This window comes from Oncorhynchus nerka, linkage group LG13 (assembly GCF_034236695.1).
Source record: "Oncorhynchus nerka isolate Pitt River linkage group LG13, Oner_Uvic_2.0, whole genome shotgun sequence".
In the NCBI taxonomy this organism is placed as follows: Eukaryota; Metazoa; Chordata; class Actinopteri; order Salmoniformes; family Salmonidae; genus Oncorhynchus; species Oncorhynchus nerka.
Window position 1 is genome coordinate 38711134 of NC_088408.1, and position 26649 is coordinate 38737782.

At 41.7% G+C, this 26649-nt stretch overlaps 2 protein-coding genes across 2 annotated transcripts; both read right to left on the reverse strand.

Moving 5' to 3' along the window:
• Positions 1-9156: 9156 nt before the first annotated feature.
• LOC115139517 (E3 UFM1-protein ligase 1-like) lies at positions 9157-18822 on the reverse strand. The gene is made up of 19 exons (XM_029677008.2): positions 18568-18822; positions 17943-18088; positions 17714-17742; positions 17488-17585; positions 17287-17401; positions 16981-17111; positions 16825-16883; positions 16482-16628; positions 16188-16363; positions 15855-16034; positions 15617-15743; positions 15322-15444; positions 14032-14152; positions 13538-13704; positions 13041-13171; positions 12833-12913; positions 10070-10155; positions 9780-9960; positions 9157-9526 (listed from the first exon to the last, which is right to left on the reverse strand). Exons 1-19 carry the CDS (start codon positions 18642-18644, stop codon positions 9317-9319), a joined length of 2385 nt encoding a protein of 794 aa, XP_029532868.1. The 5' UTR covers positions 18645-18822; the 3' UTR covers positions 9157-9316.
• A 5082-nt stretch (positions 18823-23904) lies between these two features.
• Positions 23905-26199, reverse strand: LOC115140508 (4-galactosyl-N-acetylglucosaminide 3-alpha-L-fucosyltransferase 9-like). Its single transcript, XM_029678843.2, has 2 exons — positions 26103-26199; positions 23905-25330 (listed from the first exon to the last, which is right to left on the reverse strand). Exon 2 carries the CDS (start codon positions 25321-25323, stop codon positions 24247-24249), a length of 1077 nt encoding a protein of 358 aa, XP_029534703.1. The 5' UTR covers positions 25324-25330; positions 26103-26199; the 3' UTR covers positions 23905-24246.
• Positions 26200-26649: the final 450 nt, after the last annotated feature.

A 26649-nucleotide genomic window follows, 5' to 3' on the forward strand; every position in this document is an offset into this window, starting at 1 on the left:
CCCAGGTTCGATTCCAGGCTGTATTACAACCGGACGTGATTGGGAGTTCCATAGTGCGGCGCACAATTGGCCTAACGTCGTTAGGGTTTGGCCAGGGTAGGCCGTCATTGTAAATAAGAATTTGTTCTTAACGGACTTGACTAGTTAAAAAAAGGTTAAATAAAAAATCTAATAAAACTACAATACTCCGTTCAAAGCAGTGGAGGGTGCTGAGGGGAGGACGGCTCATAATAATGGCTGGAACGGAACGAATTGAATGGCATCAAACACATGGAAACCATCCATTACCAGTGCCTTGGTTCAAAAGCACTTACATCTTTTGTCTTCCCCATTCACCCTCTCAATGGCCCACCATACACAATGTCTCAATTGTCTCAAGGCTTAAATATCCTTCTTTAACCCGTCTCCTCCCCTTCACCTACACTGATTGAAGTGGATTTAACAAGTGACATCAATAAGGGTTCATAGCTTTCACCTGGTCTGTTTGTCATGTAAATAGCAGGTGTTCTTAATGTTTTGTACACTCAGTGTGTTTCACATGCAGCAAGACTATTTTCTGTGTTTACCAGTTAAGGTTTTTCTAAAGGTTCGGGTTAATGAAGCACATCTCTGCATCACCCAGTGGTGTCCTTCATCAGGGACCAGACTTCCTGTCAGCCCCTCCACTGAGCGGCTACACACGTGTGAAACATTTCCACTGTGCATTAGCACATGATCTCACCATACGCTTATTTCCATAAGTCTGCCTCCATCTTGGCTGTTGATATTAGCTACACACACTTCAATGTTGCATTTGTCACACCGCTTATAAAACAGTGTTGAATATGGAAATGGTCATGGCCTATTACCAGTCATGTCTGATGCCTGGACTGTTTGAAAGTGTTTATGCATATGATTCTGTTTGATATGCTTGAGAGGTTTTAGTGGAATTCTCCAGATGTATTTATCTGGAATGGATAGTAATAGCTAAACAGCTAACTTGGTCAAATTCATTTCATAGCCATTTATTTTAATGTGAATTTAAAAGACACATACAATCAAAGGTAATCTCTAAAGATTTTTGGGGGGACAATTAACAGAGAGAGAGAGAACGAGGTGGCAGAGTGAGCAGACAGGTCCCAGGCAACATCATCTAAAACAGATGCTAGACTGAAAGGTCAAAAGGTTGATTTCCAATGTGGACATTTATCCTCAAAGAGACTTCTGCCTCTGTGGCCCTTTGCAGCCGGGCCAGGTCCATTTAGATAAAGATACATTCAAAAGAACACAGTTGGACCAAGGCGATTCTTCTCAGCTTGAAGAATATAAAGGATGGTTTTCTTAATCGGCTTCCTCCTTGGAATTCATTATTCTGCCAGCAGTGACTAATGAGTGTGCTTGGGGCTTTGAAGCTCACTTTAATCATAGCTCTGAGCACTATTACTAAGCAACAGCAACTTGGGGGTGTCTCAAGAGAAGGTGGATCTGGTATTGTTCAGGAAAAGGTGTCTTCTTCCTCTTGAGGAGCCTTGTGTTTATATAACATGCATTATATACTGAACAAAAATATAAACGCATGTAAAGTGTTGGTCCCATGTTTCATAAGCTGATATAAATGATCCCAAAGAATGTTTAATGTGCACAAAAAGCTTATTTCTCTCACATTTTGTGCAGAAATTTGTATACATCCCTGTTAGTGAGCATTTCTTCTTTGCCAAGATAATCCATCCATCTGACAGGTGTGGCATATCAAGAAGCTGATTAAACAGCATGATCATTACACAGGTGCACCGGGTGCTGGGGACAATAAAAGGCCACTCTAAAATGTGCAGTTTTGTCACACATCACAATGGCAAAGATGTCTCGAGTTTTGAGGGAGTGTGCAATTGGCATGCTGACTGCAGGATTGTCCACCAGAGCTGATGCCAGAGAATTCAATTTATCATAAGCCACCTCCAACCTCGTTTTAGAGAATTTGTCAGTACATCCAACGAGCCTCACAACCGGAGACCAAATGTAACTATGCCAACCAAGGACCTCCACATCTGGCTTCTTCACTTGCGGGATTGTCTGAAACCAGCCACCCGGACAACTGATGAAACTCTGGGTTTGCACAATCGAAGAATTTCTGCACAAACTGTCAGAAACCGTCTCAGGGAAGCTCATCTGTGTGCTCGTTGTCCTCACCAGGGTCTTGACCTGACTGCACTTCAGCATCGTAACCAACTTCAGTGGGCAAATGCTCACCATTGATGGCCACTGGCATGCTGGGGAAGTGCACTCTTCACAGATGAATCCCAGTTTCAACTGTACCGGGCAGATGGCAGACAGCATGTATGGCATCGTGTGGGCGAACGGTTTGCTGATGTCAATGTTGTGAACAGAGTGCCCCATGGTGGCAGTGGGATTATGGTATGGGCAGTTATAAGCTATGGACAATGAACACAATTGCATTTTATCAATGGCTATTTGAATGCACAGAAATACGGTGACAAGATCCTGAGGCCCATTGTCGTACCATTCATCCGCCACCATCGCCTCATGTTTCAGCATGATAATGCACGGCCCCATGACGAAAGGATCTGTACACAATTCTTGGAAGTTGAAAATATCCCAATATCCAGAAACTTTGCACAGCCTTTGGCGAGGAGTGGGACAACATTCCACAGGCCACAATCAACAGCCTGATCAATTCTATGCGAAGGAGATGTGTCACGCTGCATGAGGCAAATGATGGTCACTAGATACTGACTCGTTTTCTGATCCAACCCCTACCTTTCTTACACAAATATGAAAATATAGATGGCATCATCATAAAACAATATCAATTTAGGTCATACCTTAAACTGAGATCTTAAAAATGTTCAGTGGGGCAAAAAAGTATTTAGTCAGCCACCAATTGTGCAAGTTCTCCCACTTAAAAAGATGAGAGGCCTGTCATTTTAGTCATAGGTACACTTCAACTATGACAGAAAAAATGAGGAAATATAAATCAGAAAATCACATTGTAGGATTTTTTAGTATTTGGTCAATAACAAAAGTTTATTTCAATACTTTGTTATATACCCTTTGGAGAACATGCACAATTGGTGGCTGACTAAATAATGTTTTGCCCCACTGTAAGTGCCTACATCTGCTGTTTTCTCAAAGTCAAATCCAAATGTTTCAGTTGGGCAGTTAGTTCTTGCAAGAACTCCCCAAGAACTGAGGTTCCTTGATGAACCTCCTCGATGTTTAAAAAAAAGTTATCTTTGACCAACAGGTGCATATCTGTATTCCCAGTTGTGAAATCCATAGATTAGGGCCTAATGAATTTACTTCAATTGACTGATTTCCTTATATAAACTGTAACTAAGTAAAATCATTGAAATTGTTGTATTTATATATATATTTTTTTGTGTATAGCATTTGTTGTACACAGCACTCATGATATTCAATTAAAATGTCCAATAAATGGTATTTGACCTGTGCCATGACCTGATTATTCTATGATGTTGCAGTTGCTGGCGTAGGCTTTCTACGAGCCAAATACATCAAAAATATTTCCCGGAAATGGGTTTTGCTTGAAAAGTGCATCAGTGTTATCAGGTCAGCAGCAACAGCAGACAACCCATTGCCCATGTACCCCTTGAGTCATCCTGTCAGCTCTTGAGGTAATAAGTATTTTTATTATTTCAATTCATAGGATTCATATAATAAATCCCCACCGGCAATCTGATAGCATGTAAAAAAATAAATCATGAGATAAAAACAAATCAATTAATATTACATAGTAAATCTGTTGAACAATTCATCATATAGCCTCAGAAATAGTGACAAATTATTGATACACATTCATGGATGTAAAGGTTAAGAGTTGGCTAAGAGTTCAGAAATGTCCAGAGTGGACACCTTGGCCCTGTGGATTCTGGCTGTGGAGACCTCCATAAATACAATGTCCTTAAATGTAAGCAGTCATTGTTGAAATGGTAACTGATGAGGTGGAATCCACTTTTGTACAAGTATTTTCCTAGCAGCTGTGGTTCCTGCCAACCACTCTCCTTTGGCTTTCTGACAAGTGCAAATCAGTCATATCACAAAGCAACATCACTATTGTATCTAATGGCAGTATTTTTTCTAAGTACAGAGATGACATAGTTGACTTTCCTCCAGAACTCAACCACCCCTGGGAATTTCCACAGCACATACTGAAAAGTACTCACATAATGACGATGGACTAATACCATTGTCTTTTTTTAGTTGTTAGATAGAGACGCCTCACAAGTCCTCAACTAGCAGCTTCATTAAATAGTTCCCACAAACACCAGTCTCAACGTCAACAGTGAAGAGGTGACTCCGGGATGCTGGCCTTCTAGGCAGAGTTGCAAAGAAAAGGTAATATCTTAGACTGGCCAATAAAAATAAAAGATTAAGATGGGCAAAAGAACACAGACACTGGACAGAGGAACTCTGCTTAGAAGGCCAGCATCCCAGAGTCGCCTCTTCACTGCTGATGTTGAGACTGGTGTTTGTGGGTACTATTTAATGAAGCTGCCAGTTGAGGACTTGTGAGGCATCTGTTTCTCAAACTAGACACTCTAATGTACTTGTTCACTTGCTCAGTTGTGCACCGGGGCCTCCCACTCCTCTTTCTATTCTGGTTAGAGCCAATTTGTGCTGTTCTGTGAAGGGAGTAGTACACAGAGTTGTACGAGATCTTCAGTTTCTTGGCAATTTCTCGCATGGAATAGCCTTCATTTCTCAGAACAAGAATAGATTGATGAGTTTCAGAAGAAAGTTCTTTGTTTCTGGCCATTTTGAGCCTGTAATCGAACCCACAAATGCTGATGCTCCAGATACTCAATTAGCCTAAAGAAGGACAGTTTTATTGCTTCTTTAATCAGCACAACCGTTTTCAGATGTGCTAATATAATTGCAAAATGGTTTTCTAATGATCAATTATCCTTTTAAAATGATCAACTTGGATTAGCTAACACAACGTGCCAGTGGAACACAGGAGTGATAGTTGCTGATAACGGGCCTCTGTACGCCTATATAGATATTCCATTAAAAATCTGCAATTTCCAGCTACAATAGTCATTTACAACATTAACAATGACTAAACCGTATTTCTGATCAATTTGAAGTTATTTTAATGTACAAAAAATGTGCTTTTCTTTCAAAGACAAGGACATTTCGAAGTGAGTTTGATCAAATATCCTGTTCTTGCTCCCGAAAAGAGATGGAGGTAGGCAGGAGATGGACAGCATCTGAAAAGAGATGGACGGCCTCCGAGTGTGGCCCACTCACTTGACTAATACATTAGAGGCTAAAGATACAAAATCCACTGAAACCTTGGAACAAAAAATAAGACAGTTCACAGTCTCTTATTACTTTCATGCACATAACTCCTCCGGTTTCAGCTCTTGCTGGTTTCCATGGCAATCACAGACATGTGCCTGTGGAGAGGCTTGTGTGTTGCATGTGTCCCTCCTGATCATTAGTGGAGCGCATGCGAGTCTACAGCATGTGAAAACCACCCAAGAGACAGACACTTCCCCCATCGCTCTGTGTTGCCATAGTCAGTCAAGCACACGTGTAGCAGTCAGGTGTTAGACACACTGCATAACAGAAAATCTGATTCCACACATCTAAAATAACTACTGGGCAGACAACTACAGCATGAAAGAAAATTAAATGCGTCTAGTCGGGCCTGGCAGTTACTGCAATATCGTGTAACAGTCTACAGACAGTCTACGGACAGTCGTGTAACAGATTACGGATGACAAGTCATGAAAATAAAATAACCGTCATAACCATTTATTTTGTGTGTGTGTGTGTGGAACGAACAGCTGACTGAAGACGGAACTCCTGAGCATTGGACTATTTACAAAGTGATGGAACTCTTGCTCATTGCTGACACAAGGTGTTGTAGCAAACAAGTCTTTGGTTGCCTAAGCAATGCCCCCCTTTCTGCAAAACATGCAGCCTGGAGCATTTGTTTTTAATAACGTGACCGTGGTCATTTAGCTGACCCAATAACCACCACCCAAAATTACATGACCATCACAGCTCTACGGTCAAGACACGGACCTTCCTAAAACCACAACAAGCATTTTATAATAAAATTGTTCTATTAAAGCAGTCTATATTAAATGTATCATTCAGCAAGCTATAGAATGTTGATTACTACCTTCCAGTTACATATCCTCTATGGCATTCCCTTTCAAAGCTGCAATTTCTTTCTCCATCCGACATGCAACCCAGACAATATTAATAATATTATCCAAGCCACTCAACATCTGAGCAGTTTATCACTCTTGACATGGGACATTGAAGGGGGGGGGGGAATGTTTTAATTTAGAAAATACTTTATATAATTCCAGTCTATTTTGCAGTTCAGTACTCACCTCTTACAAATGGTTATGATTATATTGTGCTTTCGAATGTCATGGGGTAAAAGCATAATACAAGTTTCGCGTTTAGTTGTTCCCAGTGTTGTGCGTTACCAATGGAGGGTGCCAGTGTTCTAGGCATCTTTCGTTACAAGGGAAAAAAATACTGAAGACACAGTAGTAGCATGGATGAAGCAGTGATTTAGGACTACTAAGGAGAAATATCTAGCTAAGGAGAAATATCTAGCTACTTGTGAATTTTGAAGTGAAATAAGCAAAGATAGTTACCACCTCAGAATTACCTTGCAAAACTATTCGGAGCCCTCACATAGTGTTACAAAGTGGGATTGAAATGGATTTGTCATTTCTTTGGGGTCAACAATCTACACAAAATATTCTGTCAAAGCGGAAGCCAAATTATATGTATTTTAAAAGGATTAATACAAATAAAATGTAGTCGTTGCACAAGTATTCAGCTCCCTGAGTCCACCATACATGACAGAAACACCTTTGGCAGCAATTACATCTGTGTGTCTTTTCTGGGTAAGTCTCCTAAGCGCTTTGCACACCTGGATTGTGCAATATTTGCCTATTACTCCTTAAACAATTCTTCTAGCTCTGCCAAGATGCTGGGGATCATGGCTAGACAGCCATTTTCAAGTCTTGCCATAGTATTTCAAGCAAATTTAAGTCACAACTTGTGGCCACTTAAGAACATTCAGCAACTCCAGTATATATTTGGCCTTGTCGGTTATTGTCCTGCTGAAAAGGTGAATTCCCCTCCCAGTGGCTGGTGTAAAGCAGACTGAAAAAGGTTTCAGGATTTTGCCTGTGCTTAGCCCTATCCCATTTCTTTTTATCCAGAAAAACTCCCCAGTATTGGCCGATGTCAAGCATACCCATAACATGATACAGCCACCACCATGCTTGAAAATGAGGCAGTTAGTGATGTATTGGATTTGCCCCACACATAGGGCTTTGCAGTATTACTTTCATGCCTTGTTTCATACAAGATTTTTGTTTTGGAATACTTTTTATATTATTTTCCCTCTGTCATTTAGTATATTATTGTGGACTCACTACAATGTTGTTGATCCATCCTCAGTTCTCTCCCATCACAGCCATTGAACTCTGTAGCTGTTTTAAAATCACCAATGGCTATTTTTGTGCCTGGGTGGTTAAATACGTCACCCACAGCATAATTATTAACTTGCTTAAAGATATATTCAATGTCTGATTTGTTATCGTCACCCATCACTGCCATTTTTTATGAGGCTTTCGAAAAGCTCCTTGGTCTTTGTAATTTAATTTGTGCTTGAAATTCAATACCTGACTGAGGGACCTTACAGATGTATTTATGTGGGACAGAGGAAGGATAAATCTTCAAAAATCATGTCAATCCCTTTGTAACTTATGTGAGTTGTTAAGGCAAATTTTACTCCTGAACTAATTTAGGCTTGCCTAAACAAAAAGGGGCTGAATATGTATGCAACGACTATATAGATATACACACTTTTGTATTTTTTATTTTAAATTATGTATAAAACATTTGATATTACAGAATATTTTGTGTATATTGTTGACAAAAAATGACCATTAAATCCATTTTAATCCCCCTTTGCGACAATAAAATGTGAACAAATCCAAAGGGGCTGAATACTTTTGGAATTTACCACCAATAATTTAAAATAACAGAACCATTTATAACTCTACCACATACAGTATTTCATCATTAATTCATATTTTTCATTGGCCGTGTTCGAGAACATCAAATCTGCATTGTGGGGAAATTGTGACTGACTGATCTACAAATATACTGAACAAAAATATAAACGCAACATTGAACAATTTCAAATTTGAGTTACAGTTCATAAGAAAATCAGTCAATTGAAATAAATTCATTAGGCCCTAATCTATGGATTTCACTTGACTGGGAATACAGATACCTTACAAAAAAAGCTAGGCGCATGGATCAGAAAAACAGTACGACATCTCCTTCGCATAGAGTTGATCAGGCTGTTGATTGCGGCCTGTGGAATGTTGTCCCACTCCTCGCCAAAGGCTGTGCGAAGTAGCCGGATATTGGCAAGGAACTGGAACATGCGGTCATACACCTTTATCCAGAGCATCACAAACATGCTCAATGGGTGACATGTCTGGTGAGTATGCAGGCCTGGTGAGTATGCAGGCCAGGGAAGAATTTGGACATTTTCAGCTTCCAGGAATTGTGTACAGATCCTTGGGACTTGAGGCTCTGCATTGTCATGCTGAAACATGAGGTGATGGCGACTGGCTCGGCAATGTGCCTCAGTATCTCACCATGGTATCTCTGTGCATTCAAATAGCCATCGATAAAATGCAATTATGTTTGTTGTCCATAGCTTATGCCTGCCCATACCATAACCCCACCATGGGGCACTCTGTTCACAACGGTGACATCAGCAAACCGCTCTCCCACACGTGGTCTGCAGTTGAGGCCGGTTGAACATACTGCCATATTCTCACAAACTACGTTGAAGGTGGCTTATGGTAGAGAAATGAACATTCAATGCTTTGGCAACAGCTGTGGTGGACATTCCTGCAGTCAGCATGCTACTTGCATACTCCCTAAACTTGAGACATCTATGGCAGTGTTTTGTGACAAAATATTTGGGTGCCTTTTGTCACCAACACACAGTGCACCTGTATAATGATCATGCTGTTTAATCAGCTTCTTGATATGCCACACTTCTCAGGTGGATAGAATATCTTGGCAAAGAAGAAATGTGTGTAAAATTTGAGCTAAATAAGTGTTGTGCCTATGGAACATTTCTGGGATATTTTATTTCAGTTCACGAAACATGGGACCAACACTTTACATGTTGTGTTTCATATTTTTTGTTCAGTGTAATACTGAGAAGCTAGGCGATTTATAAAATCAGAGAGCTGGCAGTTGCCAACTTCAAAGCAGTCAAAGTTGTTATTCACTCTTCAGTCCCAGACGTCTTCTTCTGAGCGAGAACCAGATCCTTTACCTCGCTGGTCAGGGAAACCAGCTCTTTCCGGATGGCCTCTGCCTCATCCCCCGCCTTTGGGTTCTCTCCTTCCCCCTGCTCCTGCTTCTTTCCCTGGCTCTGGCTCACTAACTGCTTAACCACCAGGGCCTGGTAGCCTGTCAGCAGCCTGTGCTGCTCCTGAAACAACAACAACCACACTCATACAAAACCTTCAGTATGAAGTAAACCTGTCAATTGTAACAGGTCCAAACTTGAGTGCTGCATGAACAAAATACCACCATACAAAAGTGTGTCTCATAGACCTAACATAAAATATCCCAAATACTTACAAGGTGGCAAAAGGACACATCACTAACTATTTCTAGTGTAATAACACTAGCAATATAGCTATATTATAAATGAGAAACAGGAAGAGGAGGGGAGGCAGTACCTCAGAGATGCGGCCCACCAGAGTGCCTATGATCTGGGGGACACAGCGTCCGGGGGCGTGCAGCATGCAGTGGGTGCTGGCCTGGAAGAGCAGCACGCTGGTCAGGTGGAGAATCAGGGCTGGGTCCTCAGTGTCCTTCAACTGCTCTATCAGAGCCTGCCGGTGCAGGAACAGGGCCTGTCTAGTGGACAAGAACACACCTCCAGTCCAGTCCAGGTTTATCGACAGCAGAGTAAATGCTTGGAGTTCATTTTAGGAAAGTCTAAAAGCAGGATGATACTGGTTTTTACCTTTCTCTTTTCTTATCGCCCTTCTTCAGCATGAATCCACACACCTCAACCGCAGTTTCTATGTTGGTTAGAAAATCTTCAATCGTCTGAAAACGTTTCCATACATACATGAATCAGAACAATCTCAAACATTTATGCTTTATACTAACATCTGCAATAATGTAAACCTCAAACTATTACCTTCTGTATGTTCATTTTACATACACCTTAGCCAAATACATTTAAACTCAGTTTCACAATTCCTGACATTTAATCCTGGTAAAATTTCCATTTTAGGTCAGTTAGGATCACCACTTCATTTTAAGAATGTGAAATGTCAGAATAATAGTAGAGAGAATGATTTCAGCTTTTATTTCTTTCATCACATTCCCAGTGGGTCAGAAGTGTATATATACTCAATTAGTATTTGGGACAACTGCCTTTAAATGGTTTAACTTTGGTCAAACGTTTTGGGTAGCCTTCCACAAGCTTCCCACAATAAGTAGGGTGAATTTGGGCCCATTCCTCCTGACAGAGCTGGTGTAACTGAGTCAGGTTTGTAGGCATCCTTGCTCGCACACACCTTTTCAGTTCTGCCCACAAATTCTCTATGGGATTGAGGTCAGGGCTTTGTGATGGCCACTCCAATACTTTGTTGTCCTTAAGCCATTTTGCCACAACTTTGGAAGTATGCTTGGGGTCATTGTCCATTTGGAAGACCCATTTGCGACCAAGCTTTAACTTCCTGACTGATGTCTTGAGATGTTGCTTCAATATATCCACGTAATTTTCCTACCTCAAGATTCTATTTTGTGAAGTGCACCAGTCCCTCCTGCAGCAAAGCACCCCCACAACAAGATGCTGCTACCCCCGTGCTTCACGGTTGGGATGGTGTTCTCCGGCTTGCAAGCCTCCCCCTTTTTCCTCCAAACATAACGATGGTTATTATTGCCAAACAGTTGTATTTTTGTTTCCTCAGACCAGAAGACATTTCTCCAAAAAGTACGATCTCTGTCCCCATGTGCAGTTGCAAACCGTAGTCTGGCTTTTTAATGGCGGTTTTGGAGCAGAGGCTTCTTCCTTGCTGAGCGGCCCTTCAGTTAATGTCGATATAGGACCCGTTTTACTGTGGATATAGATACTTTTGTACCGGTTTAATCCAGCATCTTGGTGTTTTTCAGCTTGCAAGACTCCCCCTTTTTCCTCCAAACACAACGATGGTCATTATGGCCAAACAGTTCTATTTTTGTTTCATCCGACCAGAGGACATTTCTCCAAAAAGTACGATCTTTGTCCCCATGTGTAGTTGCAAACTGTAGTCTGTAGTATTTATGCTGCATTAGTTTATGTGTCGGGGGGCTAGGGTCAGTTTGTTATATCTGGAGTACTTCTCCTGTCCTATTCGGTGTCCTGTGTGAATCTAAGTGTGCGTTCTCTAATTCTCTCCTTCTCTCTTTCTTTCTCTCTCTCGGAGGACCTGAGCCCTAGGACCATGTCCCAGGACTACCTGACATGATGACTCCTTGCTGTCCCCAGTCCACCTGGCCATGCTGCTGCTCCAGTTTCAACTGTTCTGCCTTACTATTATTCAACCATGCTGATCATTTATGAACATTTGAACATCTTGGCCACGTTCTGTTATAATCTCCACCCGGCACAGCCAGAAGAGGACTGGCCACCCCACATATGCTCTCTCTAATTCTCTCTTTCTTTCTCTCTCTCTCTCTCGGAGGACCTGAGCCCTAGGACCGTGCCCCAGGACTACCTGACATGATGACTCCTTGCTGTCCCCAGTCCACCTGACTGTGCTGCTGCTCCAGTTTCAACTGTTCTGCCTTATTATTATTCGACCATGCTGGTCATTTATGAACATTTGAACATCTTGGTCATGTTCTGTTATAATCTCTACCCGGCACAGCCAGAAGAGGACTGGCCACCCCACATAGCCTGGTTCCTCTCTAGGTTTCTTCCTAGGTTTTGGCCTTTCTAGGGAGTTTTTCCTAGCCACCGTGCTTTTACACCTGCATTGTTTGCTGTTTGGGGTTTTAGGCTGGGTTTCTGTACAGCACTTTGAGATATCAGCTGATGTACGAAGGGCTATATAAATAAATTTGATTTGATTTTGATTTGATTTGTAGTCTGGCTTTTTTATTGCGGTTTTGGAGCAGTGGCATCTTCCATGGTGAGGAGCCTTTCAGGTTATGTCGATATAGGACTTGTTTTACTGTGGATATAGATACTTTTGTACATGTGTCCTCCAATATCTTCACAAGGTCCTTTGCTGTTGTTCTGTGATTGATTTGCACTTTTCGCACCAAAGTACGTTCATCTCCAGGAGACAGAACACGTCTCCTTCCTGAGCGGTATGACGGCTGCGTGGTTCCATGGTGTTTATACTTGCATACTATTGTTTGTACAGATGAATGTGGTACCTTCAGGCATTTGGAAATTGCTCCCAAGGGTGAACCAGACTTGTGGTCTACAAATTTTTTTCTGAGGTAGGTCTTGGCTGATTTATTTTGATTTTCCCATGATGTCAAGCAAGGAGGCACTGAGTTTGAAGGTAGGCCTTGAAATACATCCAATTGACTAAAATTATGTCAATCAGAAACTTCTAAAGCCATGACAATAATCGGTCTGTAAACAATTGTTGGAAACATTACTTGTCCTAACCAACTTGCCAAAACTATAGTTTGTTAACAAGAAATGTGTGGAGTGGTTGAAAAACGAGTTAATGACTCCAACCTAAGTGTATCTAAACTTCCGAATTCAACTGTAACTGACCTTTCCATTGAGACTGTTGTGCACCTTCATAAGAGGTCCTTTGGTTTCCTCTGGTAATTTCCCTAATATCTTCACTCTCACCTAAAGAGAGAGATACAGTGATTTATGGGAATGTACAGTACACATTCACAAAGCCTAACTGAATAACACAACCCAAACTAACAGGAATGAGCAGGTACGGAATGAGAAGGCTGAGACGAGAACTAACTTCGTTGGTGATAGAGCTGGGATTCTCTGCTGACATCATCAACTCAGCCGCCATGAAATTCACCAGGATGTTGGTGACGTCTGTGCACACAGTCTTCAGGACGTGCTTGGCAATGAGGACCTGAGTCTCATCTGCAGGGGTCAAATATCTCAGTTGATGTTCATTCTGGGATGATCGGTTTTGTGTTTAATGGGGGTGATCGGTTTTGTGTTTAATGGGGGTGATCGGTTTTGTGTTTAATGGGGGTGATCGGTTTTGTGTTTAATGGGGGTGATCGGTTTTGTGTTTAATGGGGGTGATCGGTTTTATGTTTAATGGGGGTGATCGGTTTTATGTTTAATGGGGGTGATCGGTTTTATGTTTAATGGGGATGATAGGTTTTATGTTTAATGGGGATGATAGGTTTTATGTTTAATGTGGATGATAGGTTTTATGTTTAATGTGTTGGTAGTGAGGACGACCTCTACTTCTGTGGGGGGTCAAATAAAGCAGTTTACCAGAGAAGAGCTTAGTCCCTTTCTCAAAAAGTCTGATGTTGTTGTACAGGTTGGAGAGCTCCTCCTGGAAGTCTTTCACACTTCTCTTCTTGGTCACCCCGGTCGTGGAGACAGTGGAGGACATGAACACAGTCCGAACCACCTCCTGGTAGGTCTTTGTCAAAGGCCTGCAGACAGTAAGACTCTTACATGTTGAAAAATGTATATATATATATATTTTTTACATTATTTAACTAGGCAAGTCAGTTAAGAACAAATTCTTATTTACAATGAGGGCCTAACGGGGAACAGTGGGTTAACTGCCTTGTTCAGGGGAAGAAGGACATATTTTTTACATTGTCAGCTTGGGGATTTGATCTAGCAACCTTTCGGTTACGGCCCAACGCTCTAACCACTAGGCTACCTGCCGCCATTGATACACAATGTTCCCTTTGTCTGTGGAGCGTGGGGGTAAATCCATTGTGCTCCAAAGTGATTTTGACTGGGACCCATACCTTACTAAATGTTCTGCCAACTCGGAGAGGATTTCTTCAGGGCAGTCGCACACTTGCCCTTCTAGGACAGCTGCGATTTCCTCCAGGGACATGAAGGGGACTTCAGTCGGTTTGTTACGATCTGCAAAAGAGTAAAAATAAAATATAATTGGTCTCATGGGGTTACCTTTGTCTTACGCTAATAGACTTAGGCACCCAGGGGAGCCATCTCTTCCAACACAACCGGTAACGCGTTGCTACTTAGAACTGCCTCACCGAACAAACAATGTAATAGTGTACATTCATTGAATTAAGGTTTTACTGTGCTACATAGTGAATTCAGTATGGAAGAGGCTACATAATGACCGTAGTCATACTGTCAGAGCCATTTTGTATGTGGAAAGAAAATGTACTAGAAGATATTTGGTTGATTTGTAATTGAATAGAAATGCTTGTCATGGGAAACTCCCTTATTGTTATGACACCTAGTGTCCTATTGTGGGTTTCCCTGTAGAAAAGCATATACAGGGGTTATGGGGAAAGATGGCATCAGGAACAATAATTAGGACAGGTGTGCAGCCCCATAGAGAATGACAGAGGACTAGTGGCCAAAAGGCCATTTTAGCATGTGCATTGAGCGCTCCCACCATTTTCATGTAGTCAACTGGGTGGGACTCCTGATGACCCTATTGGAGTCATGTCCAACCGGGCCATCAGGAGGGATCAGCCAATCGTGAAGATGGAGATTGCCTCAAAAAGGCGCTGCCCGTGCCCTCACAGATGCCATAATGGAAACAAATATAGGCATAATTGGAATCTGTGTGGCAACTCTGGACAATGTCATTGTGAGTAATAAATAGAATTTAACTGCAATCAAGAACTCTTTAGTATCATCTATGGATACGAGCATAACCAAGTCTGCATTTGGCGTGTAAGGAAGTGGGCTTTTTGAACTTTAGGAACCGTCGCCACCACATTAGTAAAATACTTTCTAGATACAGGGACGGTATTGAAATGTAAATATGGACAACACAACGCAAGAACATTCATCTGAAAAGGTTTGCGCTGCATTGAATCGAATTGGAACTTTGTTGAACAACAGAATGCAGAGCTTGGATCGCAGTGGAGAGAGGCTTCGTGGCAAGTATTAAATGCACTGCCTATTGATCAATCTCATTGTGAGTAATAAATACATCTGCAATCAAGAACCGTCAAGTATCATCTATGGAAACGCAAATAACAAAGTCTGTATTTGGCATCTAAGGAAGCGGCCTCCTTTTTAACTCTAGGAACCTTAGCCACTACAAATACTTTGTGGGGTGACTGCCGCCTCCTCGTCACTGTCGTCGTCCCTCCTGCCCTTCTTCTTGGTTTTGCGTATCCTGACCTCTCTGGCATTGCATCCTCCACCACCTCCTTTACAGCCACTGCCCTCTAGGAAGCAAAACAAGAACAGTCAACCAATGAAATAATAACAGGGAACTAAACAGGGATCAAATCTCAACCACCCGGTAGGAAATACTTGGGCTGTAAACTCTTTTCAGCCTGTCTAGTTGATAACCTAACAGACATTTTAGGGATTACAAAGAGGCCTGGCCTGTACTACCTGTAGTCTTTTTCCTCCTCTCCGCCTCCCTTTTTTCCTTTTTGGAAGGTGCTGTGTTTTCTGTCATCATATAGCCTTGCTTGAGATCGTCTTCCGTTATCAGGAAAACAGGGTTGTTCTTGACTTCCTGAAAGAGAACAGCATTGAATTGATGGAGAGAAGACACAGCTATATGTCCTTATCAAAAGACAATCCCAGTTTTGGCCCATTAGGCAACTTCATGACAGGTGTGTTTTACTTTAAGGGCTTTATTCTGCATGGCCTCATCAAAGAGAGAGAGACAGTTGCTGATGAACTTCTCGCTGACCACCACAGTGTCGCCCAGGATCCTGGCAGTTGACTGCACGTTGGTCTTTCTCATGGCCTCGTTGATTATAATGCCAACGTCCTCCATGGACAGACAGCTGGGCAGAATGGGCTACATGTCAAAAATGGGAGAGCACATCGGATACTTAAAGTGAGCAGGGCTGAGTAACTCAAGTGAAGATTATTATATTAAAGCAAATACCATTTTGCAATATATTAATTGGTGCTTTGGCAGAAAATGAAGTACAGGAAGGTTTGTATGGACCTGCACATCTGTCCACGTGGCAGAGTTGACAGCCTCCTCCACAGAGGCCTCCACCTGTTCTACTAGGGCCTGGCCAACACAGGCCGCCCTGAGGAACAGCAGCTTGCTGGACTTGAAACGTTTCCTGATATAGCTCACTGGGTCAGGGATGCCAAGTCTGATCAAGGCATCAAACTCTGCGTGGCGGGAACAGAGGGAATGTTTTAGGGTACAATTTACATTTTAGGCAGACCTACAGTACGGAAATGACAAAAAAGAAATATTGCAACCAATAATCTTAGTAGGTTAGAGGACCTAAGTATCCGTTCTGCTTGAGGAAGGAGTCCACCCAGGTGTTCTGTGTTTTGGAGTAGATGTCAGGGATGTACACAGCCTTGTCCTGCCGGCCCCCCACCACAGTGCCTTTCAGACGGCCAGTATTCACCAGCTCCTCCAAAACAGCTGGGCAACAACGGACCAAGATGAAGTTAGTTGAACGACAGCGTGACATAAGTGCATGTTTGATTAGGCCTACTCCAAACATTGGTTGATCTGTGTGTTCATATACAGTACAAACCATTATACACATCGTATAGTGCTGACAATATTCTAACAGCGGGGTTTGAATTTTAACACAACAGAAAGAAGAGCTACTTACAGTAGAGAAGATGTTCCTGAAAACCATAGACGCCAATCACGTTACTGACTGGTGTTGGCCTACACAAGGAGATCAAATTCATTCATTATTAGGAGCAGGGAGGGAAGACAGTATTGGATTAAAAGCAAGGGAAGAAAGGATTTGGATTAAACCTACCGAGTCACTGCACTAAAAAGCCCACGGATGCGAGCTCTGTGGCGAGACACGAACGCAGGGGTGAATAAGACTCCCCTGTTGTACTCATCCATCTGGCCTTGGATGACTTTCCCAAGGCGCTTCGACAGCTCCTAGGATACAAAGTGGTTAACAGATAATAGCTATGTACAGGTCCACAAATGCACCTCAAGCTGAAAGCCCAAGCCAAAAGCCCAAGCACAGATACACTACTGAAAGGATACATTATTAATTGCACATAGTTTGAGGACCGTATTGGTAAAGATACAGAGGTGGCTCATTACTCACCTCAGTCAGAAAATCCCCCGGAAGGTCATAGTTTTTACATAGTTCTGGGATGTTCACCAAGCCAGCTTCTTGTAGTTTATCGTTCACCTCCTCAGACACACGATTCAGGTAGTTTCTAGAAGAAATCAGAACAAATCTGTTACCCTAGTAGTTGACAGTACAACAATGAAAAACACATCATGTGGAAAAAGTCCTACTTACTCGTCGATAAGCTGCCCCAGCACCAGTTGAACACTTTTATCAGATCTTGCAATGTCATTTGCTCTGGCCTCAACATGAACCCAATCAACATTGATAATCTGTATACAAAAAAATAATTATATATATATACATAAATATATAAAAAGTGTATTTAGACAATATGGTAAGTGAAATAAAACAACTACAGTGCTGCACACTAGCAGAAGGAATCAGTAGTAATGCACACCTTTTGTAGGTCCACAATGTTGACCCGACCTTTGGAAAGCAAAAACACAAGATAAAAAATAAAAACACATATCACCATATTTTCCATACATTTTTGTCCATGTCAATTAATGCAGGTGTATGATAACCCTTGAACATCTATGCAGCCATGACCTGAGATGAATGAGTGCAACACTTGTTTGAAGACTGAGGCATTGGAATCAGAAGGTGGACTCTAGGAGCCAACTGACCTCCATGGATGTAGAGCTCATCCCGTATCTCCCTACTGATCTGGGATGGGGTGATGTACTCCTTGCCATCAAGTGTGTGTACCACATCCAACTTCTTCTCTGCAACCAGCTTGGCAACGATTTCAATGCAGTTTCTCTCTGACAACCTGGGAAGGATTCCAGTAGAAAAGGCATTTCCACACAGAGACCCTAGAAATCAGTTCTATATCTAATTCTACCAATTTAAAAGGTATTTGGGTCCCCTGGTACAGCGTATCAATGGCTCTAGCAGCAGTTTCCCAAAGGCCCAGGTTATATATTGGTTTGGAAACTGTGGTAATACAAGATTAGTCCAGCTAAAAAAACACTGCTGCAGGAAGCCCCCTTTCTGGCACAGATAGCTAGCGACTAATATAGCTGTCCTGTCTAAGTTGGTTCAGCCAGCAGTTCAGCCCACCATAGCTAACGTTAGATCCTAATCCTTAGCTAGCTAAAGTAGTTCATTTGCTAGTTTCACGTTAATAAGTTAGCAGTCAATACGCATTGTTGTGCTTAGCGATTTAGCTAGTCAACAATGGATTTAGCTAGCCAAATAGCTAGGACTGTGGTTATAGATAGCTATTTGGCACTAGCCAGCTGGCATTACCTCTGCACTGTGTCAGCAAACTGTGCTCTCTGAAAATCCGCTGCCAGACGTCTGATTTCTTCCCAGGCAGCTGCCATCGTATTTGTTGGCTTCTCAAACTGTTCGAAGTTATAACTGTTTTAGTACAGCTTTGCATGGAGGTAAACTTCAGCTCTTTGACTAATGTTATATTGCCACTACTAGCTAAACCATGTTGTACAAAGTACAGCTAGCAGGCTAGTGAGCCACAAAAGCCACACGTCAACATAACCATGACGTAGTACGGAAAGCATGGGAGTCCAAAAAACACCACCATTTATTCCACCCCTTTTTCCCGCCACACCTCCTCCTTCCTTGCTCGTGACGTCACGGTATTCAATTCAGTAGCATCATCATCTGACAGCTGCACAACACATCTTTGGGAAAACATCAAACACACATTATAGAGTCACACAAAAACACAATTCTAGTTTGTGAATTTCACTGATTCACACACATTTATTATCAAAATAGCCTAATTTCATAAAAACTGCTTGAGAGCGGGAAATCAAATCAAATTTTATTGGTCACATACACATGGTTGGCAGATGTTAATGCGAGTGTAGCGAAATGCTTGTGCTTCTAGCTCCGACTATGCAGTAATATCTAACAAGTAATCTAACAAATTCACAACTACCTTATACACACAAATGTAAAGGGATGAATAAAAATATGTACATATAAATATATGGATGAGCGATGGCGTGCGGCATAGGCAAGTTAGGCAAGTTATTTTATTTTACCTTTATTTAACTAGGCAAGTCAGTTAAGAACAAATTCTTATTTTCAATGATGGCCTGGGAACAGTGGGTTAACTGCCTGTTCAGGGGCAGAACGACAGATTTGTACCTTGTCAGCTCGGGGATTTGAACTTGAAACCTTCCGGTTACTAGTCCAACGCTCTTACCACTAGGAATACAGTATACACATATGAGATGAGTAACACAGGATATGTAAACATTATTAAAGTGTCGTTATTTAAAGTGACTAGTGATACCATTATTTAAGTGGCCAGAGATTTGAGTCTGTATGTTGGCAGCGGCCTCTCTATGTTAGTGATGGCTGTTTAACAGTCTGATGGCCTTGATAGAAGCTGTTTTTCAGTCTCTCGGTCCCAGCTTTGATGCACCTGTAGTGACCTCGCCTTCTGGATGATAGCGGGGTGAAAATGCAGTGGCTCAGGTGGTTTTTGTCTTTGATGATCTTTTTGGCCTTCCTGTGACATTGGGTGCTGTAGGTGTCCTAGAGGGCAGGTAGTTTGCCCCAGGTGATGCGTTGTGCAGACCCTCTGGAGAGCCTTGCGGTTGAAGGTGGACCATTTCAGTTTGTCTGTGATGTTTACGCCGAGGAAGTTAAAACGTTCCACCTTCTCCACTACTGTCCCGTCAATGTGGATGGGGGGGGGGGGGGGGGGGGGGGGTGCTCCCTCTGCTGTTTCCTGAAGTCCACGATCATCTTATTTGTTTTGTTGACATTGAGTGAGAGGTTGTTTTCCTGACACCACACTACGAGGGCCCTCACCTCCTCCCTGTAAGCAGTCTCATCGTTGTTGGTAAATCAGGCCTACCACTGTAGTGTCGTCTGCAAACTTGATGATTGAGTTGGAAGCGTGAATGGCCATGCAGTCGTGGGTGAACAGGAAGTACAGGAGAGGGCTGAGAACGCACCCTTGTGGGGCCCCAATGTTGAGGAACAGCGGGGTGGAGATGTTGTTTCCTAACTTCACCACCTGGAGGTGGCCCGTCAGAAAGTCCAGCAAATGCAAGCTTTCTACAAAAGCTTTCTACAAATTTGATTATCCATTGTTGTAAATTGCTCACTGGAAACCAGCCTATGAAACAAATTGGCTTATTGAAAGACTAAATGAATTACTTCTATGCAATGGTGTAGCCTACACTATTAGAAAAAAAATGCATGGTGGAAAAAGTACTCAATTCTCCTACTTGAGTAAAAGTAAAGATACATTTATAGAAAATGACTCAAGTAAAAGTGAAAATCATCCAGCAAAATACTACCTGAGTAAAAGTCTAATAGTATTTGGCTTTAAATATACTTAAGTATCAAAAGTAAATGTAGTTGCTAAAATGTACTTAAGTATCAATTTGTAAGTCGCTCTGGATAAGAGCGTCTGCTAAATGACTTAAATGTAAATGTAATGTATCAAAAGTAAAAATAATGACAAATTCCAAAGATAGCCAGGGTCACACTTCAACTCTCAGACATAATTTACAAACAAAGCATGTGTTTAGTGAGTCCGCCAGATCAGAAGCAGTAGGGATGTTCTCTTGTTACGTGTGCGATTTGGACAATGTTCTGTCCTGCTAAGCATTCAACATGTTATAATTACTTTTGGGTGTCAGGGAAAATGTATGGAGTAAAAAGTACATAATTTTCTTTAGGAATGTAGTGAAGTAAAATTAGTCAAAAATATAAATAGTAAAGATACATTAAAAAATGACTTACGTAGTAATTTAAAGTATTTTTACTTAAGTACTTTACACCACTGAAAAAAAGCTATATACAATTAAAGGGTTCTACAGCTGTCCCCATAGGAGAATCTTTTGAGGAACTATTTTTGATTCCAGATAGAACCCTTTTGGTTGCAGGTATAACTCTTTTGGGGTCCCTTTCCACAAAGGGTTCTACCTGGAACCAAAAAGGGTTCTCCTACAGGAACAGCTGAATAACCCTTTTGGAACAATTTTTTCTAAGAGTGTACAGAAGAGATTACAAGGATGGAAATTCTGCTGAAAAACAGATAGAGATCTACCTGTGACTGAGCACCCTTTGACCTTCCACTCGGCAAGTACCTTTTTGGGTGGTGGTATAATATATTTGTTCGTTGTTGTTCTGAACCCACGTCACGTCGTCAAGCTCGCCACCCCCACCCCATCGGTTGGTTGCACCCTCATTTTTAGTCTATGGTTGCGCATGTTGGTCTACTCTGCAGCTCGCGCACGATAGATTGCGGCTATTCCGCGGACTGCCCACGGAGATTGCGCGCGCCCGGTATTCAAACACGCATGTCTTGAGATGCGTGAGTGTGTGTAGGAATAAACGACCTATTTAAAATATAATATCAACAGTACTGTTACAGCAGCTGCAGCCATCATTTGATTAACACTTGATAATCAATATTCGGTCTGTCTTGGTTGGCTGATACGCGCAGCTGAGAGAGGCAGAAAGACAGATGAGCAGCAGAGAGGCAATAAACTGAATTCTTCCGCTGCTCGATTGGTGATTTCATACGACCACCCAGAGAGGACGTATGAATAAATAAAACATATTTGGGAGATCACAATTGAATTATCCCATGATCACTACATAACAAAAAGTCTTACATATGAAACAGCCCACAAGGCAGAATCCTGATTCATCAGCCTGCGGCTGCTATTGAATCTGTTCTTCCTGCTAAAACTAGAGCTCACCCATTCTGGATTATATGCATCAGTCTATAAAGTTGATAACTAATCTGCCTGCAAGGAGCATTAACTATGAAACAGCATTACACGGCAGCATCCTGATTATGAGTGTGAGGATGAAATGGAATCTGATCAGCCTGTCTAGAATGGAGCTCACCCACTGCAAATTTAAATATTATCCTTAAATATTATCTCGGGGCCCCCGAGAGGCACACCGATCTAAGGCACGGCATCTCAAGTGCTAGAGGCATCACTACAGACACCCTTGTTCGAATCCAGGCTGTATCACAACCGGCTGTGATTGGGAGTCCCATAGGGCGGCGCAGAACTGGCCCTGCTTCGTTAGGGTTTGGTCGGGGTAGGCCGTCATTGTTAATAAGCATTTGTTCTCAACTGACTGGCCTAGTTAAATAAAGGTAAAACAAAAGTGTCCCTTATAATTCTACACATCAGTTATGCAGCATAGTTAACACGCTAGCTTGCTAGCTAACAAGACTGCCTAGCTAATCAGCTAGCTCACAATACTAGCCAAGTTAACTGCGTTATTCCTTGCGATTGGCTGTGGTCTTGGGGGCGAAACGCAGCCTGGGAGACAGTGCTGCCTGTCAGGCATGTTCAGGACCCCACAAGCGCATTGCGATCAATGCAGCCACAGGGCTCCTTGATGAGTGGTTTATCGTGCATCTGAACGAATGATTGGCTTATGTGTGGTACTTTTGTTATGTCGTGATCACAACAAAACTATCTTGTGATCGCGACAAAACTTTTGTTGTGTAGTGATCATGAGATAAATAAGTCATGATCTTGACATAAGGTATTTTTAAAATGTTTTATTCATATTTCCTCTCTGGACTTCCATACGTTCAAAACAACTTGGAACTCTGAATATCTTATACATTTTGTTCTATGAGATAATATCAGTCAGTTAATATGATCTTTATGAATTACGAAGCCTTTATGTCCTTTAAAAAATTACATAAATGCTTAAAAATTCCCAAAAACGGACATTAGGGTGATTATCTCATAGAACGAAACATATCAATGACCAAATCGCCCCGCAATGTCCTCATGGGTGGAATGTTATATATATTTTTCATTATTAGTAAACTTATTTTTTTACTCAGCAAATCCAGTGTTTCTATGTCAAATGGTTTTGTTATATTTCAGTTCTGTCATGTATATAAAGTATAATATTGGGATGCAAACTCAAAATGTAATATATTTCAACACTATATCTGACATGGTAGGTGCCTGCTTTTTTAAAAGCCCATAACCATGTGTGGGAGGTTTATACTTTTGTTTCAAAGTAGATTTATGTGACTCTGATTTATCCCGCTTCCCGCTTCCTGTGTTTAACACAGACCTTATTTTCCCATAGGCTTTGTCCAATGAACCATGGCGGAGTAAGTGCCTACAAAAAGACACCATTACTATTGCTCTCTATTGAAGTCGTTTGTGGTGATGAGGGGTGTTGTCCAAAACAAAGTCATCAGCGATTGGATCATTTCTAATCAATCAGAGTAACAAAGCCAATAACGAATTTTCTAAATGCTGCATCTAAATGTTCTGGCCCAACCAATCAGTTTCTGGGACCAATCAGAACAGTTAGAATGTGTTTGCGTTCTAGAAATCGGTGGGGAAGTACTCAGATCCAGACTCAACGCGGAGAAGAAACTAATGTCCGTGGGAGTGGCGTAGCGTTTGGCCGGAGCAAGGAGCCTGGCTACCTAGGCAAGCATCTACGACCCAACTTCATCCTTTCTTTAGTTGGGAGTTGCACATGTGTGTCAGCAGCAGCAACAGAGGTAGTCGACTTTAGCTAACCACCGCGTTCATGTGATATTCGGAACTAGGAAACTCTGAAACGTACGACTTGCTAACTGGTTGAATGGGGAAGGGGGTCATTTTGAGCAGCTGCCCCTCAAATGTCTGTGCACAGCCCTGCTTAACATATTCCAAAAGAATGTGTCCTGGTTATCACACACACGAGACCAGGCTATGTTTCATGAGATACAGAAAGGAATCCTGCCTGATGAAGACCCTCAGGTCAAAACGTTATAAAATCACCTAGGAGCATGAGCAACAGTGCACAGCGTTTTCCTTTCTGTTTTCCATGAGTTGGCCTACAACTTCCACACCTGCAGAAAGTACCTGGATGTGCGTATGTTCTTCAGCTTTTGTATACGTTTCGTGAGATACCATAACATCGAACCACAACATTGCAGAAGCAAACGAGCCGTCAACCCCAAAACCAAGTGTCAAGGTTATTACAAACTTTATATTCATTGTGTCTTTTAATGTAATCGCAGGCATGACACGTGTGTTCAGCCCAGAAATGTGACCTCTTGACATTGAAATGTCTGCGCCACTCAAAATACCGCAGATACATTTGTTCATTTGTATGTAACAGTGTGAGTTGGTTAGCCAGCTCTTTGGGAGAGAGGAAATCATCCACATGTATGAAGGCATCTCCAGGCACAAAGTTCTCATAGTTCTGCCTAGGTGGCCCAAGAGCAATTGGCACAGATCCAGCAGCTAGTGGGTTGTACAGCTTTTCAGTGATGTAATCTTTGTGAATCGAGTTCTCAAACGAAAGATAAAATTTACAACTGGATATTGTGTCCAGGAAGTCTTGATCATTGACGTATTCTCCAAAGGCTTTTCCATAGGTGTGTATCTCGATGTGTTTGTGCAATTCGTTGAAGTACCTCGCTCTGGCATGGTCAGGGTTCCAGTTACTCACAATCCAGCAGACCAATTTAGTTTTAATTGGCAATACGAAAGCTTCCCCCTCCTTTTGGCTGAATACAACTGACCCATAAGGCACTTCAATATCTGCGTCTTGCCTATAATTCAAAGTCAAATTGAAAATATTTCCAAGACCTGGGTTTTTATAAGTATGTGACGGGGACTCTAGATTCATCCACACCCACTTTTGGAAAGGTGGGCGCTGCAATGGTGGTAGATTTGATAAATCACTTTTTATGTCTCGATGGTGAATGATGACCCCACTTGACTTATTGTATAGGTCTCGGTCAGCTGTTAAAAAACAGCCTTCAATATTGAACAGGGTGCTGCAAGTGTCTAGATCATAGGACTGACCAAAAGGCCACATCCATAATAGAACTATAGTCTTATTATGAGCCTTATTTTCTTCTTCTTCCTTCTGAATTGGTCGTGTTGATGATTCAATGGGCTTGGCAAGCCAGTTACCTGACGGTTTAAAATACATGAGGAAAACAGTCACAAAACAGCCTATTGCAATGATTGCAGTCACAAGTAGGCGCAGTAAGCCGTTAAGAGTTGCAGTTGCCATTTTTGTCCTGTAAAAAAAAAGATATATAGTGTCATTAGTTTGTTTCAAAACAATGTCGATGACCTGTTTCAATAATGAAACAAACAATGGAGTAATGTTCTGGTTGGGTTCAGTGCATATATTTTCTCATGTGATATGGATTGTTTATCTTCTAGCCTTTTATATCATAAAAACATGACACTATTTTAAATCACAGATGTCCAACATAGAAACAGGTTTACATATTTTAGCTTACTTATGCAAGATCACAATCAATGCATAGCCTACGATTCTGAAATAAGTAGCCTGAAGGTTTCACCAGTCAGTAGCCTATTAGAATGAGACTCTATTTATATAGTAGCTTCAGCATCCTATGCCTATTCTTTGAAGAAAGGACGGGTGCATTTAATAGATTTACACTATTGTACACATGTATATGCTGGGAATGCTGTTTTAGATAAATAATAAATAAAACAATGCCATGTAACCTAGCCTAGTGGTCTTGTGAATAGAAAGAGGGGGGCATGCAACTCCACCTATATGCAGACGTTAAGTTTCGCTTTAGAAAATAGGCTAGACATGACCAATAACAATATTAACATCATACTGTAGGACCTGCCTTCACCTGGCACAAACCTAAAACAGGTATACTTTCAAAATGTCGATGAACAGTGCAAATAGGCTACAAAGTGATTGCTCAATTAACATCAATGGCCAACAATTAACGCATTAAACTACATAAAGACAACTTGCATAAACATGAGCGTTTATAATAAACAAGGAGAATAGGTGCTACCTACCCTCGAAACGGAAGAAAGCAAATGACCCGAGATGCGAAACCTGTGAGCTGTGAACTTGAGCCACGCCCACGAGTCAGATCACAATGCGGGTGAGCAGAACAGGGCCAGGTTGTCGAAACAGACAAACATTTCTAAATAAATGACTTGATTAGGCTGCCGGAAATGACATAGTCATAGGTCAACATCATGAGTGATCTACAATTGTGTGCAGACAATTAGGCCCCAGCCCTTTTGTGTGGGGGAAAAAAGGGAAGGAATGTCCAAGCACAGGCCTATTATTAGCCTTCTTCATTCATTTACATTAATACATTTATCAACTGAAGTGAATTCGCTTTTAATTTGAGTATCTATCTGGTTCATCCAGGTCAGGAGAAACAACATGTTGACTGGCATGGCTCATGTAGGCCTTATATAAACCACACTGATGATGAGTAGAAAGAAAGTTGGCAGTTATCCCCAAAAATACAATAAAAAGACAACATTTCTCTAATTTCCTATATGATTACAAGACCCTGGCGTTTGTTCAGTTACATTTAACTAAAGCATA